The sequence below is a fragment of the Carlito syrichta genome, unplaced genomic scaffold (genome assembly GCF_000164805.1).
Source record: "Carlito syrichta isolate Samal-C Ts95f unplaced genomic scaffold, Tarsius_syrichta-2.0.1 Scaffold308491, whole genome shotgun sequence".
Taxonomy (NCBI): domain Eukaryota; kingdom Metazoa; phylum Chordata; class Mammalia; order Primates; family Tarsiidae; genus Carlito; species Carlito syrichta.
In genome coordinates, this window is record NW_007252587.1 from 834,325 (window position 1) to 853,749 (window position 19,425).

Consider the following 19,425-nt stretch of genomic DNA (forward strand, 5'->3'; position numbering starts at 1 on the left):
TGATCCTTCTTATGAAGAGATTGAGGTTCATCACTTACATACTCTGCTTTAGGTCAGACTGGTTAAGTAATTGACCAAGTATGTATGTTCAACGACCTATGAAAACGGTCTCACTTTCTAGTTTGACTTTTATTTTGCTGACAGTGGAGACCCAAAGAAGTGTTACAGACAAAAAAGTAATAGAACTAAATTTCAGAAAATTAGCCGGCGATAGTATAATCATACATTAACTATAGAGAGCCAGAAGGCAAGGGTAATTAGGAAACTAACCCCCCAAAACCATATGGGAGATTGGGCTTGAACTAATGCGGTAGCAAGGTGCTGGAGACAGGAAAGGATCAAGAGCATCCCTTGCAAGACTGAGCCCTTTTCTACAAACCCAATGTGGTACTTCCTGTGTCAGATCCTCTAAACCCTCTGTGCCATCCCCCTGCAATTTACCATTTCTCAACATCCAATTTTGCCATACACCAAATGCTCACTTTAAACATCTGCTATGTCTCAAAGCCTCCTTAATTCTGTTTTCCCTCCTATCCTCACCTTCAAGATGTTTAACTCACACATTTCTATATTCATAGCACCACATACACCTTATTCTTGAATTTGACAGTATTATCTTTCTCTGCTTTATACCTGTATCTACATGTTAAGTAAAGAGTATATTTTGGTCATCTCTGTGTATCACTGCTGCCTAAATTTGCTTTTTAAGTTATCTATTTCCAGTTAGATTATTAATAGCTTTCCCTTCCCATTAAGCAAAGTAGTATGACATTTCATTTTCATCTTATTATTAGTAGATTTGAAATATAACTTGGCATTCAAACTTGTAATTTTTTAAGTGATTAGAAAATAATCACTTAAAATAATCACAGAAAATATGAATAAATGTAGAAATACTGCAGTTAAAAGTTAATAGTAAATATTTAAATTAAATAGTCAAGTTTTTTTTCCTCTGTCATTCATTCATTCAACAAACATTTTCTGTGCAAATATTCAAGTTTTAATAGCATATAAAGACATACTCTTCTAAACTGAATTTTGGTACAGTAACAGAGCCATTTATAGCTACCATCAGCTGCAAACAGAACTGGGATTTTGTTAATCATTCAGTATAGTCAGATACATGAAAACAATGATCTACTTTAGGACCATATGAGGGTTATTTAGGGTGACCAACCATCTCCATTTGCCTAGGACTGATCAGTTTCCTGGAAGCAGACTTGTCTATCCTAAAACTAGGAAAGTCCCAGGAAAAACAGGAAAAGTTGGTCACATTAATTCCCTAAATTTAACAGAAAAGTAAACAAAATATATACAAAAAATACTCCAAACCAAAAAAATAAAAGTAAAAATAAAGAAAAGAAAACAGACTATTCCAAGGAAAAAAAATCCATGTGATAATTACTGTGGGTAAGTGACAGGTTTCAGGATATGGTTACTAACATGCAAGCATTGTTTCTGCTGTGACCAGACACAGCAGTATGGCTGGTGTCACTGTCATCTTTTTAAGTTCTGCTATTAAACGATGTGAGGTGTTTTAAAGTCCAGTGTAATTTTGACAACAGACATTCCCTGGCATGGTATTGGTATTGGTAGGTAATTATACTCTGAATTTTTAGAAGGCTAAATAGACCTCCTTCATCCCAAAACCTCAAAGGCCAAAAATCAAGTATTCAAATAGCTCTTAATGAATACATGCAACATATATTATGACAAATTTAGAGGAAATAAAGAGCAATCTCCAGAATAAATCAAATGAAAAGGAAATATATACTGTCCTGAAACTATCAATATCTCCTTATTTTCCATAAAAATTTACAAAACTAAAAGTATTTTCCATGTCATTTATTCCTTATTACCTGAGTGATCTTACATGAAAAATAATTTTTTTTCTAAGCCAGTGTCCCTAACATGGGTGGGTGACAGGTGTAGCTCCTGGGCTATCTACCTCCAGGCATCGTAGTCCATTTCTTTGCCCAGCATGTATCGATACCAGTAAAAAAGGCACCATTTTTTTAGAGACAGAATCTTGCTGTGTTGCCCAGGTTGGAGTGTAGTGGTTCCATCATAGCTCACTGCAACCCTAAATGCCTGGGCCCAAGTGATCTTCCTGCCTCAGCTTCCTTGAGTAGCTGGAACTGCAGGCATATATCACCATGCCTGGCTAATATAAAAAAAAAAAAAACAACTTTCTGTAGAGACAGCATCTTGCTATGTTGCCCAGATTAGTCTCAAAATCCTAGGGCTTGAGCAATCCTCCCACCTTGGCCTCCCAAAGTGCTGGAAATACAGGTGTAAACCATCACAGCCAGTCACAAAATGGTGTCATGTTCTAGGTGTGTTATGATATGAAAAGAAAGAAAATTCTACTCTAGGCCATGCATTTCATCATGAACGAAGTACATAATACTTCAAGCTCTTTACAGAGATGTTGTGATAAGCATGAAATGCTTCCAAAGGGTTAGAGTACAGAAATGATTAGTATAATATCTCATTTAGATATGATCATAAATATAATAATAAAATCCCAAGACAGAATACAAAAAGAGGTTGAGTTGTCAAACATGAAAACTAAGAACTTACCTGGCCAGAGGATGCTAACAAATTAATTGTTGTCAGAAGCATCCATCCTCTACTGGCTTCTTCACTCTGATTGATCTCCAGGAATTGGACTATGGCCCTACTTGCAGCTTCTAAAAAACCAAAAAGTAAAGTCAATGAGTGGGAGAAATGTCACATAAAGGGAGGTTGGTAAAACCAACCAAGGGAATGAAAATGTACTAAGCACATACTTTATATCAGCACTGCTACATACCCTATGGAAACTTTTAGAAAATAGCAATGTTTTAATGGTATTCATAAACCTTTATATAATTAATACAGAAATGTAAAAATCAACCTATATATTTCAGGAAAAAGTATGACATGAACTTGTGAAAAAGTTATAGAAAAGGTGGAATTTAAGCTAAACCTGCCTGGAAAACAAATATATGTTTGTCCAGAAAGTGGGAGGGACCAAGGGTACAGACAGAACAGGAGCACAGTATAAACCCATGTACAGAAGACACAGAACTAACACTGGCTTAACATCCTGGAAGAGTACATGCTGAGAACTAGAGTCTAATACTGACAGTAGTGTTGAGAAATAGAGATGCCCAATTACCAGCTACAGGCTGCATCTGACTCTTGTAGCAAGAAGGAGCAAATATAGTTTCTTGAGCAAAACAGATGATGAAAGGATTATGCTAAGACTGTTAACCTAGTAGTGATGTGTACGACAGGACTCAGTGGCCAAATACATTAGTGGGAGGAAATAAAAGTAAGTGATACACACAGGGACAACCTGAGCAGCTGACAGTAGGAATAGAGAAATAGTGAGATACAGAAGAGAGCCCTTCATAGTACTGGAGACTCGGGAAAACCCTGGAAAGTCAATTTAGTTGATTATGTTTTTAGAGAGAAGGAAAAAATGGAGAAATCCCTAATATGCACTTAATTTCATCAGCACAGTTTGCCAATTTTTATATTAATATGAGATGAATTGACAGAAGTCCAGTCTTTTCACTATAAACTAAATGGGCAAAAAACTAATATACACTTAACACACTTCATAAAGAAGTAGAAAGCAGAATAGGATTTAGGTTACCTTAGAAATATCTTTTCCTCCAGTTTAACACAGTCAAAATAAAAGTGTTTTATTAGATAACTAAATATAAGATTTCTATATGATTCTGTACTGGGCATATTTTATCTTTATAAACTTCCATTAGAGGGAACATTTTAACAGAAAAAAATGTTTTGAATAGCTTCTTTTTGCTGAGTCTTAACTAGATATCAAGACTGTGTTAAGTACTTGTGGGTTTAACTCATTTAATCTTTATAAGAACCCTGTGAATTATTTTCCATTAATACTATCCCTTATTATAGTATAAATTGAGAAACAGAATAATGTGCCTACGGTTACATAGCTAATGAGTGAACTAATATTCAAACTTACATTCAAATACAGGCTGTCCAACTTTTAAGAGACAAAGATAGCGATTTTAAAAATTTACTGGAGTTAGGTACTTTAGCATGCATCTATAGTCTCAGCTACTTGGGAGGCTGAGGCTCACTTAAAAGCCCAGAAGTTTCAGGTCAGCCTGAGCAACATAGCAAGACCCCATCTCTACAAAATTTTTTCCTTGGAAAAGAGGAAAATGAACAGAAGCCTGGCTTATTTCTAATATGCAATATCTCATAAGTGTTCAAATCACTATATTCTTATATTTTCTGATTTATGGTCCATAAACACCATGGGAGTAGATCTTTGTATAAGCCTTGTTCATGGCTGATTCCCAGTATCTAGCAGAGTAACTCATACTATATGGGTACTAAATAAGTATCTTAAATAAGTCAACCTAACTAGTTATTTTTTAATGATAATATGAGATCGGCATGGTGGAACATACCTATGGTCCCAGCTACTCAGTAGAACTGCCTGAGTTCAGGAGTTTGAGACTGCAGTGAGCTATGATCATGCCACTGCATTTCAGCCTGAGTGACAGAACAAGACCCTGTCTTTAAGAAAAAAGATAGTAACAGAAGATCAACACATTGATCTCAAGTTGTTATGAACATCAAGAGATTTGGACTTATTATGTTTAAGAGGGATTCCTGAATGTTCTAAAAAGGGGAGTGACACTAAGAAGGCATCATTTAAAGGCTGACTAAATTGGGACAATCTCATGAAAGAAGAAAGAAAAGAATTAAAGAATACCACTGAGAAACCTACCTCAGCAACAGTGGTTTGAGACTATTGTTAAAAACTGATTCACAAATATTTCTTGGAAGCCTACAAAGGGCCCAACTATTTGCCAAGGGCTTTATAACGTAAGCTCCTTTCCATGGTGGTAATTAAATAACCATGAAACGAAGACAGCTAGCTGAAACTCTCAATGCTTTCATCTTCTAGGCCTCTTTCATGATCTGCAACTTTTATTTTAAACTGCGTAATACCAATTTACAGCTTAACATCATTAAGAAACTACTTGCAGTCCTCATGTTGATTATTTCATAGTTAAATCAATGTGATTTTATTTCTTAAGAAACACTGATTAGGAAAAGATCTGGTCAATGACACCTATGTATCTCACACAGGGGGGAAACAGATGTTGAAGAACCAAACCTACTCTAAAAGAAAAAGCAAAACAAATTATCTTTTTGGTATAGAAGCTAGGCACCTCCAGATAAAAAACATTTTGGATGAAATTTGGGTTCCGCACACATTTGTTAACACTATTAACTTCAAAATAAAAATAAAAGAGACAGATATATATTTTCACTATTATTAATAAGTTGTCAGATGTGGACAATGGATGCTGATTCTTATTTTGAGAACCGAAACACCAAAAATATACTCTGGGTTTGAAAAAGTTTTTGTTATCTGATCAATGGTGGGCATTTATATTTCAAGTATATGTAGGGTTTCTCATGTTTTGGTTGACAATGAGCATTAAGGGATTTCTCAAGATTAAAAAAACAAATTAAAGGCAAAAGCCAATGTTCTAGTTTAAATAAACATTACGTGTTTGTCGTGCTGATTAAGATAATGCATGTAAAAATAAAGTGAAAAAGAACAAGATAGTAAAATAACTAATATGTGTCCCTTTAACATCTTAATCAACTTAACAATGTCAATTACTCTTTTTAGGAGAAAGTGGAGAAGACCCTAAGTTACAACAGCAATAATGTAAAATTACCTTATCTGGCTTTGAATTATATGATCCTACAAATAAACAAATCTAGACAGGGTTGTGGTTAATAATATGAGAAGACCCCAAACTCCACTGACAAAACCGACTTTCTTCATATAACAAATGTATTCAGAAGAACTATTTTACTTTCACCTATAATTTCATTATGTTATCATTTAGACTTCCACTTTTTTATTTTAAATGAGGAAAGCAGCTCATTCTAAAAGTATATAACATTTAGTGCTATCTTTAAAAATTATGTATCCTGGAAAGCAATTTTAAATAAACTTCCATAAATCACATGTTCCTAAAATAATATTTAACAAATACAAATTTAAATGATGATTTAAATTAAAGTGATAAGTGTTAATGAAAGGGCATACTAATATTAGTCCATCTTGAGTGTTGTCAATCATTTGATTCATGCTTTAGCATTCACATTGCATTTCAATACATATGGTTAGAATGGAAACTACAGAAATAGAAGTTAGCAGAGCTAGCCATTAGATTCAATAAGAAGAGAATGTAGATGATTTTAAAACAAATGTAATTTCCCAGCCTACACTGAGAGAATACCAGTGAATTCAATTAGACAGCACTCATAATAATCAGAAGATAAAACTAATTAATAAGTGAGATACAACAATTTTTGCTTTGTACAGTCCATTTAAAGCATGTATCATTTTCAAATGTATGCTTCAAGATGATGGTGAGATGCATCAATAGTATGATCACACTTATTTCATTAATGAAAACACAAAGACCTAAACACCTTTACCCTCCAAAAAATAATTCCACATGTTAGAAAAGTAATGTTAGAACTCATGGCTTCCATGCTTCTTTTCATTTGACAATACATAACCACACCTTGGGAATGAAATTACCTGAAGGCGTCGCGCCTTTGAAATCTTGAGGGGACAGCAGGGCACACTGTTTCTCTGTTTAAAAAAGAAGGCTGGGTTGTCTAACTGGGGATTCACTACATCCCATCAATCCCACCACAGAAGTATTGTGGTCAACATCATCCAGCATCTCCATCGCTGGGTTGCTGCCCATTGGGGATCACACCACATGGCTTAGCAATGGCATCTAGCATGTAGTGATGTTGTTAATAATAAACTGAAGATACTATTTTTATTACGCAAGGAGGAATTTTCTGCTTTACTGATATAAATTGACCATGCACTCTTAAGCAGAATTAGCATAGTAGAACTTAACAAATAACTAGAAGAGCTGGGGAAAATCTTAAGCTACATCTTGCATATTCAACGTAGTCACAAAATTGTGTTTTTTCAAATTAGTTAAAGATGACTACATACTTTCAGCAAAAGCCACACGGAGGCAACAACCAAGAAAGAATTAAGAAGTTGTGAAGTTGTCCTAATGTATAATAAATCAGTCTACATATCCATGTTGCAGCTTGATATTCCCTAAAAGTTTTCCATTTTTACTAACTTCAGATAGATTTAAACAACAAAAGTGAAGATAAGTGTGGTTCCTACTGAGATATCGACAGTCCTTTCTAGAAGTAATCTGATTAAAAAACAAAACTTTATTACATGAGTGGTGATTAGGAAACACTCAAAGCAACAAGTCTTTCACACCAAATTCTGAGGGGCTCTGGAAAAATAATCTTGTTCTGGTAAACAGCAAATAACAGTCAATTTTCAAAGGAACAATAGAGGGCTTATTTTACTTGTTTTCTTAAAAAAAATTATATGAATGTAAATTATGACAACTTTCTTTCCAGTGATAACTTCCTATAAAATAAAAGGTTGTAGGAGTTACCTAAAGTAGTCAAACTCAAGAAGCAGAAAGTAGAACGGTGGTTGGTACACAGGGATTGAGGGGATGGGAAATGAGGGTTTGCTGTTCAGTGGGTATAAAACTTAAGTTATGCAAGATAAAAACGTTCTGGAGAGTTGCCATACAATATGGCATTTACAGTCAATAATTCTGTAATATACACGTAAAAATTCATTAAGAAGGAAGATCTCACATTATGTGTTTTTTAACCATAATACAAATAAATAAATAAGAAAATAAGAAGGCAGTATGTAAGAGTTAGATGATTCGGGATGTACTCAGAGTCTGAAAATCTTTTTAACAGAAAAATTAAAAGGTCAAAAATTGAACATGAAAGCATTTTTTTATAACAATATTGGCCAAAAGACTCTTCCAATGTTCAAGATTTAAAAAGGAGAAAGCAAGGATTCCCACAGCCAGACTTCTTTAATGCAGTCTGAGGAGATCTTCCAGAATTATGCTCTTCTCTCTTAAAAATTAGGAAGGTTGGCTCTTCTGACACTACGTAATTCTCAAAGCACGAAAGAAAAAAAAAAAAAAGGCAAAGAAATCTTATGTCAAATGTCAGTAAAAATGTACTGAATACCTAATATGTGGCAAACATTCTTATAGGTGCTAGGGTGAAACAGGGATGAACAGGGATGAACACAACAGATCACAAAACTGAGTTAAAAAACAAGATACTTTCATATGATGACAAAGCTGCAACAGAAAATACACAAAGTGACTGAATGGATACTGACTGATGTGAAGGTAGAGGACAGAAGACCTATTTGAGATGAAATACTTAGCAAAGGTTATTCATGAGGAAGAAATACAAACAAAACTGAACCTCATAGGATTCAAAAATTAAAATATGAATTTACACGATAGAAAAAAAACATATCAAAAATCTCCTAACATATGTCACTAATGGGAGAAAGAGGATGAAGTACACAAGAATCCGTGTACTATTTTTGCACCTTCCTGTAACTGTATAATTATTTCAAACTAAAAAGTTAAACAACAAAAATACCAAACTTCTGTAACTATTACTGTAATTAACAATGAGACATCTATACTCTGTTTACTTAAGGCATCTTTCATTATCTCTAAAAAATTGTTCTATGGACATAAAATCATAAAGGGAGTTAGAAAAATAAGTCTTCAGTGTAGCAAAATGTCTTTCTGCAAACATGTGGATGAGGTATTTAAAAAGATAGTAACAGAGAAGCAAGTATAAATAAGGTTTTGGGAATTTTTTTCAATCTATCATGTCACTCAAGAAAGAAAAAGCCAGTGGGTCATGCCTGTAATCCCAGCACATTGGGAGGCCAAGGCAGGAGGATCATGGGAGTTTTGAGATCAGCCTGAACAATATGTATCAAGACCCTGTCTCTACAAGAAATTTTAAAAATTAAAATGAAACAAATAATTAAAATCATCTTATTTTAAAAGTCATATATCAATCTATATAATGTACTGCTTCTGAATAAGAGATTTAGTCCTTGATCTAAATTTTCATGACTGTTGCTCTAAAGACTGTATAATGGGCTCTAGATAAGACGGAGGGTTGGGCACATACATTTATCTCTGCTCTCTTCTGAAATTCCACTGCTATAGACTAAAATGCGTCCCTTCAAAATTCATATTTTGAAGCTCTATCCCAATGTGAAGGTATTTGAAGATAGGGCCTGTGGGAGGTAATAGGTTTAGATGAGGTCATGAGGGTGAGGCCCTAACAGGATCAGTGCCCTTAAGAGACATCAGAGAGCTTCTCTCCCCCATGTAAGCACACAGCAAGATGGCAGCAGTTTACAAGCCAGGAAGAGACCCCCTCATCAAAACCCAACCATGCTGGCATCCTGATCTTAGGTTTCCAGCCTCCAAAGCTATGAGCAAATAAATTTTGTTTTTTTAACCTACTCAAGTAGTAATGATATTTTGTTGTAGAAACCCAAGTATATTAATATAGCCACTACAATGGCAGCAAAATAATTTTTTTAAAGTTATAAACTCTTAATAGCAAAAAGAATAGAAAAAAAATGAAGCAATAAAATGTTGGATACTAAAATAACAAAGAGATTCATAGTAACTTATTTGGCAAAGCCTAGGATCTCAGCCCAGGGAAAGTAGAAAAGCGAACTACCACAGAACCTCTGAAAGGCTCAGGAACTGGTGGCACTAGTTACCTTTGGAAGCAAAAACAAATATGGAACTATATAGGGGAGGATTGGTAGAAAGTATGTTTAAGAACAGTTAAACTCCTGGTCTTACTACCATGTGTAAATTGGACTGATGGTCTGGCAACAGAAAAGAGGAAGTTTGGGTTGGTAGGGCATCAGGCACAGTGTGGGCATACAAGAGATAAAAGAGAAACTTATATACTGAAGGCTGAGGGTCCCCAAACCTTTCTCCCACTTGGCTTCTAAAATGTGGAGAGTCACACATGTATCTTATAAGCAGAGACTGGACAATTTTCTGAGAAATCTGCCTAGTCCAGAACAAAGATGGCATACAAAAAAAAAAGCCTGGTAAGATCATCTAATGCTGAAACCCACAGTTGCAAGCTCCATACACAGTTTAAAAACTATCCACTAGCTTTTTAATGCTCCATTTTCATGTAAGAATAGAAGGTCAAGAATGAGACATGTAAGAACATTCTTTAACATAAAAAGCCAAACAATTTATTAAACCTGAAAGAGATTATTAAGGGAGATAAAAATTGAATGAAAGCAAAAAGAAATCTCAGAAAGATGAAAGAAGGAAATGTATCCATAATAAGAAAAAAAGCCAATAAAAAGACTAAAATCTTGGAAATGAAAAACACACTGTCACAAAAGAAAAATAAATTCCATAGAAGAGGTAACTGATAAAACCAAGGAATTCTAGCGAGTAGTTAAAAAACAAAGATAGAAAATAAGAAAGGAAAGATAAGAAAATAAAAGGGACAGTCTAAGAGGGACATCTGACGAGACAGAGAAAACAGAGGGAAAGATATTATTACACAATTCAAGAAACTTGTCTAAAATTAAAGGATATGAATTCCCAGAGTGAAAGAGTCCAATGAGCACCCACCCAGCACAATGTACAAAAATAGGCCTACCACAAGGCACACTATCATGAAATTTTAGAACAGTAGGGACAAAGAGAGGATCCTGAAAGCTTCTAGAGAAAAAAAAAAAATAGGTCACTGAGAAAGAATTAAGAATCTAAGTAGCTGCAGATTTCTCAATAGCACCACAGGAATCTAGAATATAATAGAGGAATTATTTTTTAAATTCTGAGATAAAATGATTTCCAACCTAGAATTCAATGCCAACTTAAAGAAGAATTGATGGAGAATAACATAAGCTGACAATTATACAAAACGACCCAGAGTGCTCACCCTGGGTTCCCTGGAGAAATCCTTGCTAAGACACCCGCCACTGACCATATCTCCACAATAGGGGTTCAGTCTCGCTCAACTTCCAATGCGGTTGCTAGCTTCCCTTTTCTGGTAGAAAGTCCTCCTGAAACTAAATAGCTAGCATTCTCAAACAACTCCCATATATGCCCAACAAGCACTCAAATGACCTAAGTCACAGACAGTTCCTGTGTTTCTTCACTGATAAGAACGCTTTCAAGCTTGTCCTTTAGGAGTGGACAGCAATGGGGAATGGAGAGCAGAGAGGGCGTAAATGCAAACTCCAGCTGTGCATCCGGCACCCCTTCCCCCCACACTTCTCTGTGAGGCGATGAGCATGATGAACCTGCGCCTTCTTTTCTTTTACTGACCCTCTGCCTTTGTAAGTTTCCCTCTCTGAAGTAATCATAGGCTATACGAAGTAATGAAATTTGTTCCAAGTCTTGGTGTTGACAAGTTGTCAGCCTATAGGTATCATCTTACTTGGTGAAGAGAAGGGGGCTCATTTTATACAGCAATAGTCAAAAAAATTTTCACTCATAGTATATCTAAAAAAACAAAATTAAAAACCCCAATAACTCCCCTGTATCCCTTCTCAGGAAGCTACTGGGAAAGATGCTTTACAAAAATGAGGAATTTAAGGGATTCAGGAAACAGAGTTCATCCAAAAGAAGTGAAAAGGCATCCCAGGATGGCGTGAATGAAGATATAAAAACGACAGCTGTGCCTGGCCTCAAGAGCAAGAACTACATGTCATACAGAGACCCCTCAGGAGCTGAGGTCTAATGAGCAGATCAAGACACACCACTCAGGAGGTTGAGAAACAAAAAAGTAGTTCAGAAGAGAACATTTTTATTTGCCTAAGGAAACAAAAAACCATTTCATCGAGGAAGTGTGACTTAATCCAAGCTGAGATTTAGACATTGGGATAAAGGAAGATTTCTGTTCCTCAGCAAAGTATCACAGGTGAAGGACGAAATAAGAGTACAGACATGCCTGGAGATTACAAACAGCCCAGCTTGCACACACACACACACACACACACGTGCGCATGTGCGCACACGCATGTGCAGCCAGATCATAGATTGCCTTAAATGCCATGAGGAGAAATTTGGATTTTGTTCAGAAGGAAAGAGTATTGAAAGAGTTGAGGTGGAGCCAGTCAGTAGTGACCCAAGGAAGCGCAGTCTTAAGCAGTACTGTTTGAGAGTTGAAGACACAGAACCCAACAGAAAAAAGCAACCCTGAACAGGAGAATGGGGACGGGTAACTGAAATCACGTGCTTAGAACAGGGTCACTTTCTATTTAATCACACAGTAGGTCTGATAACTAAGACCACTATTTTAACAGAATTGTTGGTTCATTCAAATAAATCAGTTTTTGCTGGTCTCTATAAAAATACCTGTGGATTTGTTTGATGCTCTCCTACGAATTTCTGTCACCATTAGTCGTGAGACTTGTGTTGTGAACTGCAGAAGATCAGAAAATTTTTCTGTCATTGTATTTGGCGGAGCACTTCCAAAAACCTGTAGAAAAGAAAAACACTTAATGAAGCACTATCATTTTTTGTTGTTGTTGTTCTGTGAATTTCAAAGTGTAGCATGACTTAAAACTCAAGTTCAAAAAAGTATATGTATATAGTTACTTTGGATCTGAATACATTTAGAATACAACTCTTTCAATAATGTCTAGCTATGTTTCCTCATACATAATAATGTATTGAAGAAATGATTAAATACATGAAATCTAAAAGCTAAGGACATTACTCATAAAATTTCAATCAATCTCACTAAAAACTTCAGAAAACATTACTTTTTATTGAGGAAAGATAAACTGAAAATTTAGAGAAAAGTTACAAGGTTCTTTGATGGTATACAAACACATTAGATGGTGAAAAGCAGATCTACTGCTAATTTGTAGCTGACTATAGAATTCAGTAAATTCATATCTCAGAATTTCTAAATCCTAACTGCTACAATTTTCAAAACAAAACTTATAAAAAAGACTAGACAAAAAGAAAGAATGGAAGGGTTATGAAGTAAGCCCATTTTAACAACAATTTCAGACAAATAAACTTCGGAGTAAGTCATTGTTAAAGATAAACCAGCATGGATTCCACAAAAATAATTTAAGAAAATGAAACCTGGATGGGCTATCAAAGGAACAGAAAAGATATTTTAATGGAGATTTTGTGTGTGTGTGTATACATATATATACATATGTGTATATATATATATATATATATATATAGAGAGAGAGAGAGAGAGAGAGAGAGAGGTATCCTGAAGTACTGCTTTAAAAATGTTATTTACAGCTGAAAAAAATTCTGTCTTTTAAAGCTATTGTAATACCTCATTATAACACTCACTACACAGTATTTTGTATCCTTATTACCTGTTCAAATATCATTACAATAGAAGAAAACAATTTACTCATCTGTGTATTCCCCACCAAGCTAGCACTCTGCCTTTTATAGTGATGTTCCCCAAATATAGTTTTTTACTTATAAATGCTACCTGCCATGACAACCAAATTCTGGAGAACATAAAGACCAAACTAGGGAGATAGACTGGTAAAAAGAAAAAAAAAAAAAAAAAAAAAACCACCATGAAAATCCAAGGCCAAAAAGACATCTATGTGGTCATGAATTTTTGCTCAAATATATAAAAGAAAAAACCTAGACAAACGTATCGTTCACAATGTCCTCAGAAGGATAAGAAAATATTTATTTAAGTAAGTATTTCTATTCCTCATACTACAGTCGACCCTCTCATCTGCAGGGGATATAAGACCCCGAGTGGGTTCCTGAAACTGCAGGTAGTACCAAACCCTGTATACACTATGTCTTCTTATTATACATGTATAAGTATGATAAAGTTTCATTAATAAATTAGGTGCAGTAAGAGATTAACAATAATAATTCATAATAAAATAGAACAACTGTAACAATACATTGTTCACAATTTCATGAACAGAAGATTCATTCTTATTATTGATCGTAGCAACCTCAGCATTTGATTTTTGGTTTTTCCTTATGAGTCAAAAACTTTCACCTTTCCACTCAAAGAAAGAACTTCTCTTTGGCATATCCAAATTGCCAGCATCATTACTCTTCGCTTTGGAGACATTAGTAAATAAAATAAGGGTTCTTTGAACACAAACACTATGATACCAGGACAGCAGATCTGATAACTGACACGGCTACTTAGTGACTAACAGGCGAGTGGCCTAGGCAGCATGAATACACTGGACAAAGGGATGATTCACATTCTGGGCAGAATGGAGCTAGACAATGTGCGACTTCAAACTTATGAACTGTTTGTTTCTGGAATTTCCCATTTAGTATTTTCAGACTGCAGCTGACCATGGGTATATGAAAGCATGGAAAGTATACCATGGATAAGGAGGAACTACCACATAATATAAAACGTTCCTTCCAAAGATTCCAATAAAAGGATGTAACAAATAATTTAACACCTGCTATAAGGATATATACTGTATAATCCTTGCAACAGATAGTAAGTTTCTTGTAACTCCCTCAAATTAAGTTGAAAACAATAAAACAACTCTAAAGAATATACTTTTGTCTGGGTATACAGTCTATTCATTAACTCAGCAAAGGAGTAATTTTTAATAATCTCAAAAAACCAACTGCACTATTCAAGAATTCCTCAAAAATATTATTTTTCTTCTGCTGAGATTCTGATAAAATGTTGTGTGCCTATAGTTAACCTACGTTCACCTTTTAACTAATCTTTTAAAAAAATTTTTATTTTTAATTTTAGAAAGCAGGATTTATTAAGAGGACAGAAAAGCTCCCACAGTGGGAGGGGACCTGGAGGATATGCCCTGTGTTCACCTTTAAAGAGAATAACATGTTCAACATATTTTTTAAAGGACCATTTTTAATACAGCTATAAATGAATTTCAGAAAATTTCCTGGAAACTCTTCAACTAAGTATTTTTCGCACTGAAGGAAAACAAATTAAAGGTGTTATCTAACAGCATGTTAGATTAGAGGTTCAGTATATATTTGCTGCTGAAAGATACTTATTCAGTTAACATTTATTAAATATGACTATTAAAAAAGTTGGAGTGGTTACAAAGTCTTCTAAAACTGAGTATTTTGTTTCCTAACTATATGTAACATCTAAATTTAAGCTACAGAATACTATCATTAATCCTTAAATCATTTGTTATAAATAACACTGTTAAAATATTAACAATGAAGATATAATTGCATTATTTCATATTGTAAATCGGTGAAGACTTCTTATCAATTAGTACAAAGAAAGAAATATTTATCTTATGCTCTTTTTGTTTCTAAGAAGGGCCGCCAACTGAAGGGAGAAGTACAGAATGTCCTCCCCAGCCCCTTCCTCTCCTTTTGAGCTATGCCTGGCTCATGAGAATGTGCATTCTCATCTGCTCTGGGCGTGGCTTGCAACCGTACAATTTGCCAGTGACTTTCAGGGTGAATTCAGCAAGAATTTGTCGCACAGACCCAAGTCACATTCTCCAGTCTCAACTGTATTATGTATCAAAAGCTGCAACAAAATAGTTCACTTTTCTGCCTTGTGATCTCTCTTACTTGGTTCTAAACTTGAGTGAACTCTCTCTAAAGCCAACGATTTAAAAACTAAAGGCCATTTTGTAAGGGATTAAAAAAGGATACTGTATTCATTTTGGATGACTATCAAATATAAATTGGAAATAAGTTCACAACACAAGGGAGAATTCTTAAAGATCTAGTTGGTAAAGATTATATTAAAAAATATACAACAAACTATGATAACATATACTAAGGTAATTAATGATGGCAGTTAATGAATTTTTAGATGACTAAAGTTTAAACCACATATTTTCTCTGTAAGCATTTATTCTTGGGACTAAAGGTTAATTATTCTTAAGAATGCTGAATAAATACTCTCCAGCTATTTTCAGACTCCACCATAATCTTTCAGTCTGAGAGAATCAGTGAGAGAGAGGATGACAGAGGCTTCCTTGTAGGGCTGTAATGAAGACCATGGGAGGCATTTCAAGAACACAGCATGAGACCTGGCCCAGAGAAAAGACTAAACACATGTCATTTCCCAACCAAAGCATCTTAAAGGCAAAATCACACACTGAAGTAACACTATGAAACACACTTTAAAAATCACTTTGTAGCTGGGCTCGGTGGCTCAGCCTGTAATCCTGCGCCTTTGGGAGGCTGAGGTGAGTGAATTGCCTGAGCCCGTGGGTTCGAGACCCACCTGGGCAGCGAGACCTCATCTCTACAATAAATCAAAAAATCAGCCGGGCGTGGTAGTGCATGCCTGTAATTCCAGCTACTGGGAAGGCTGAGGTGGAAGGATCGCCGGAGCCCAGCAGGTTGATGCTGAGGTGGCCGGGAGCGGCCACTGCACTCCAGTCTGGGCGACAGAGTGAGACTCCAACTCAAAAAAAATAAAATAAAATAAAATAAAAAAATAAAAATCACTCTGTAATTGGATGTCCATGTCTAACAGTGCTGTGGCTTGTTCACCATTTAGCACAAATCAAGCAGTCTTCATATGCTGGCATTGCAATTTACTTTTAGCAATCATGGTAGGAACCGGCTGGCTCTAGAATCACACGGCGTTGCTCACTTACGAAAAGTATTTCTCACTAGTGGTGAATGTTTATACACAAATAGTCAAACTAATATTGTAAGCTGTGTATTTCTAAACTCAATAAAATAGTATCTATGGTCAATTTTAATTTATTAATGACAGCCAATGAATATAACTTATGTATTTTTTAAATCGGTTACAATGGCACAGAAATAACGTTCCATCTTTTCATTATGCAATTTTATGATATTCAACTTGCTAGTTATATTAGAGATTTAAGGCACTGCCTACACATGTGATTCTCATCACCCAATTTAAAACTTTTGAATTGAAATAATTTGTTAATAGTTATTGAGACTTATAACAACACAGAACACAAGAGAACTAAATCAAAGGGCATAAGCAAATAATAATTACTAAGGCAGGAGTCTCCTATCTGCTTTTTAAAAAATATATATTCCTTAAGTCTCTTCCAGTATAAGACTTAGCTTAACTAACTGTAGAAACTAACAAATACATGGGATACATATATATATAGAATGTTACCTAATAATTCACATCAATAGCAGAGAACAATTCCCCTAATTGCTCTAAACATTTCCATTGCCTTGTAAATGCTCATAATTCTGAGGGAAGAAAATAACCTCAAACTACTCAGTAACCAGTAGCACATCATGACCATTGATGTAAAACAAAAATAAAAAGGTTAAAAAACAAAACTAATTTCCCAGAACCAGTTCCAAAAAAATTACTAATTTACCTGAACAGGGCTTGAAACAATGGCCTGTCATAGGCAGTGGCCTCTCCATCTTTAAAACAGCTATTTTAAACCTTTCCCTACCTCTCTTCATGTTTCTACTCGACTATCTCCCACCTCCATCATTCTCAGCAGATAATCTAGCCTCTTATTTCATAGATAAGAAAATACACACTCTCTAAATGTTTCCATCCTCTTCCTATTCTATCCAACATGACCCCACAGATAATCTGTAAACTATTCTCTCTTGCGTGCCTTCCTTGCACATTGGCCCTGCTGCCTGACCAGCCCAGCACAACCTGAATCCCAAGAAATCAGGTGCCACCTTCCCTACTTCCACACAGACTAGTGCAGGTAAGATCCAGCACAAACTTATCACGTCCAACTTTCACTGAGTCATCAATATTTGTTGCTTCTTTTATAGGCCCTTTTCAACTTTCTCTCTCTCATTCACTCATTCCCTTTCATTAATATTCCAAACCATCACAATTTCTTTAAGTGTCCTACTCAATCTACTAACTCCAGGTTCTTAACAGTATACACCTTCTATTTATTTATTTATTTGTAATACATATTTTTTTATTTTAAAATTGTGGGGTACATTTAAGGATTAGGTATACAAATATGCATTGTGCAGGTACCCTTGTTGATGAGGTGTGCCCCCTCCGTCCCCAGACAGATATTGACTACCGTTAATCCCACCTCCCTTCCCTTCCCTGCCCCCCCGTAGTTTCCCTCTACTGTCAATCCTTTTCTTATAGTATTATGATAGTTGTTCAAGGTTCACTTATGAGTGAGAACATGTGATACTCAGATCTTTGTTTCTGTGAGAGATCATTCAGTATTATAAACTCTAATTCCATCCCGTTGCTGCAAAATTCATGATTTTGTTCTTTTTTATGGCTGCATAATATTCCACATTTTTTTAATCCAGTCCTCTTCTGATAGACACCATGGTTGATTCCAGGTTCTTGTTATTGTGAACAATGCTGCGATAAACATACATGTGCAGGTATCTTTTTATAGAGTGATTTGAGTTCTTCAGGGTATATTCCCCGTAGGGGGATTGCGGGGTCATATGGAAGGTCGATTTTTAAAGCTTTTAACACCTTCTGTTAATGACTATAGGACTGAGGTTATCAAGAAATATCTTATTCAACACCTAGTTAACTCAAATCTAGATTCACAACCAACAAAATCTACTTTCCTACAGAATGAGATGTCTTTCTCCTAGTCAAGACTCACCCATCCACCATTAATTTAACTATATGATCCCTCCTTCCTCAATCAGTATCACTCTTTCCTGGAGATTTCCAAATTTTCCTCTTGGCTGGCTCTTTTTCCTCTTCTTATGAGCATGCCCGAATCTTTAAAAACAAAGCAGAACATTACAGGCATACCAACAAAAACTCCATTGTTGCAAGGCTCACCTTCATCAATCTCTTATACCCCTTTCATTTGAATTTCTCAAAGCCTATTACTTTCTTCCTGTCTCTTCTCATCTCCTCAAATCATTGCTTTCTGGTGCCACCATTCCTGTGACTTCCAAACTGGCAAATCTCATGAACATATTTCAGTCTTCATCTTATTGTTGAACATGACAGTGTTGATGGTTCTCCTCTTTCTAGGAATTTTTATTTCTTAAGTTTTCTAACATCATCCTCTCATCATTATTTTTGTACTGTCACTGACCAGTTTCTGTTTTGTGTCCCTTGCAGATTTCCCTTCCTTCATATTCTCCATGGTTCATCCTTAGCCTTCTACTCTTCCTGGCAGTTGAGACACAAGTAAACTCTTATTACCTCCCAGGGTTTCAACTACCACACGTCCACCAATGGGTCCTAACAGCATATACCCAGTCAGGTCCCCTCACTCAAGCTTCTCACTACCTGCTGAATATCTCCTCCAAGGGAGCTTAGAAAAGTTCAGACTAAATGCCCTAAACTGAATCTGCTCCCTAAACCTCTCCTTCTCAGTTACTGGTGAAAACGATCATGCAGCTCCCCAAATTAGAAATGTGGAAGACAGCCTTGCCTTGGTATCTTCTACTCTTCTTCTATTGTTAAAATCACTTCACTGGCTCTGTGTGCCTCCAGGAAAAAGTATTAGCCCTAAACATGACACATAAACCAGCCTCCTATCAATCC

General features: G+C 35.5%; 1 protein-coding gene across 1 annotated transcript in view; it reads right to left on the reverse strand.

The window, feature by feature from the left end:
* The window catches only part of WDFY3 (WD repeat and FYVE domain containing 3), a 257,771-nt gene that overhangs the window by 160,858 nt on the left and 77,488 nt on the right, over positions 1-19,425 (reverse strand). Inside the window, exons 3-4 of the mRNA XM_008065474.2 lie at positions 12,330-12,453; positions 2,584-2,693 (exon numbers count right to left, since the gene is read on the reverse strand). Coding sequence (XP_008063665.1) covers positions 2,584-2,693; positions 12,330-12,453 — 234 coding nt within the window. The remainder of the gene's footprint in view (positions 1-2,583; positions 2,694-12,329; positions 12,454-19,425) is intronic.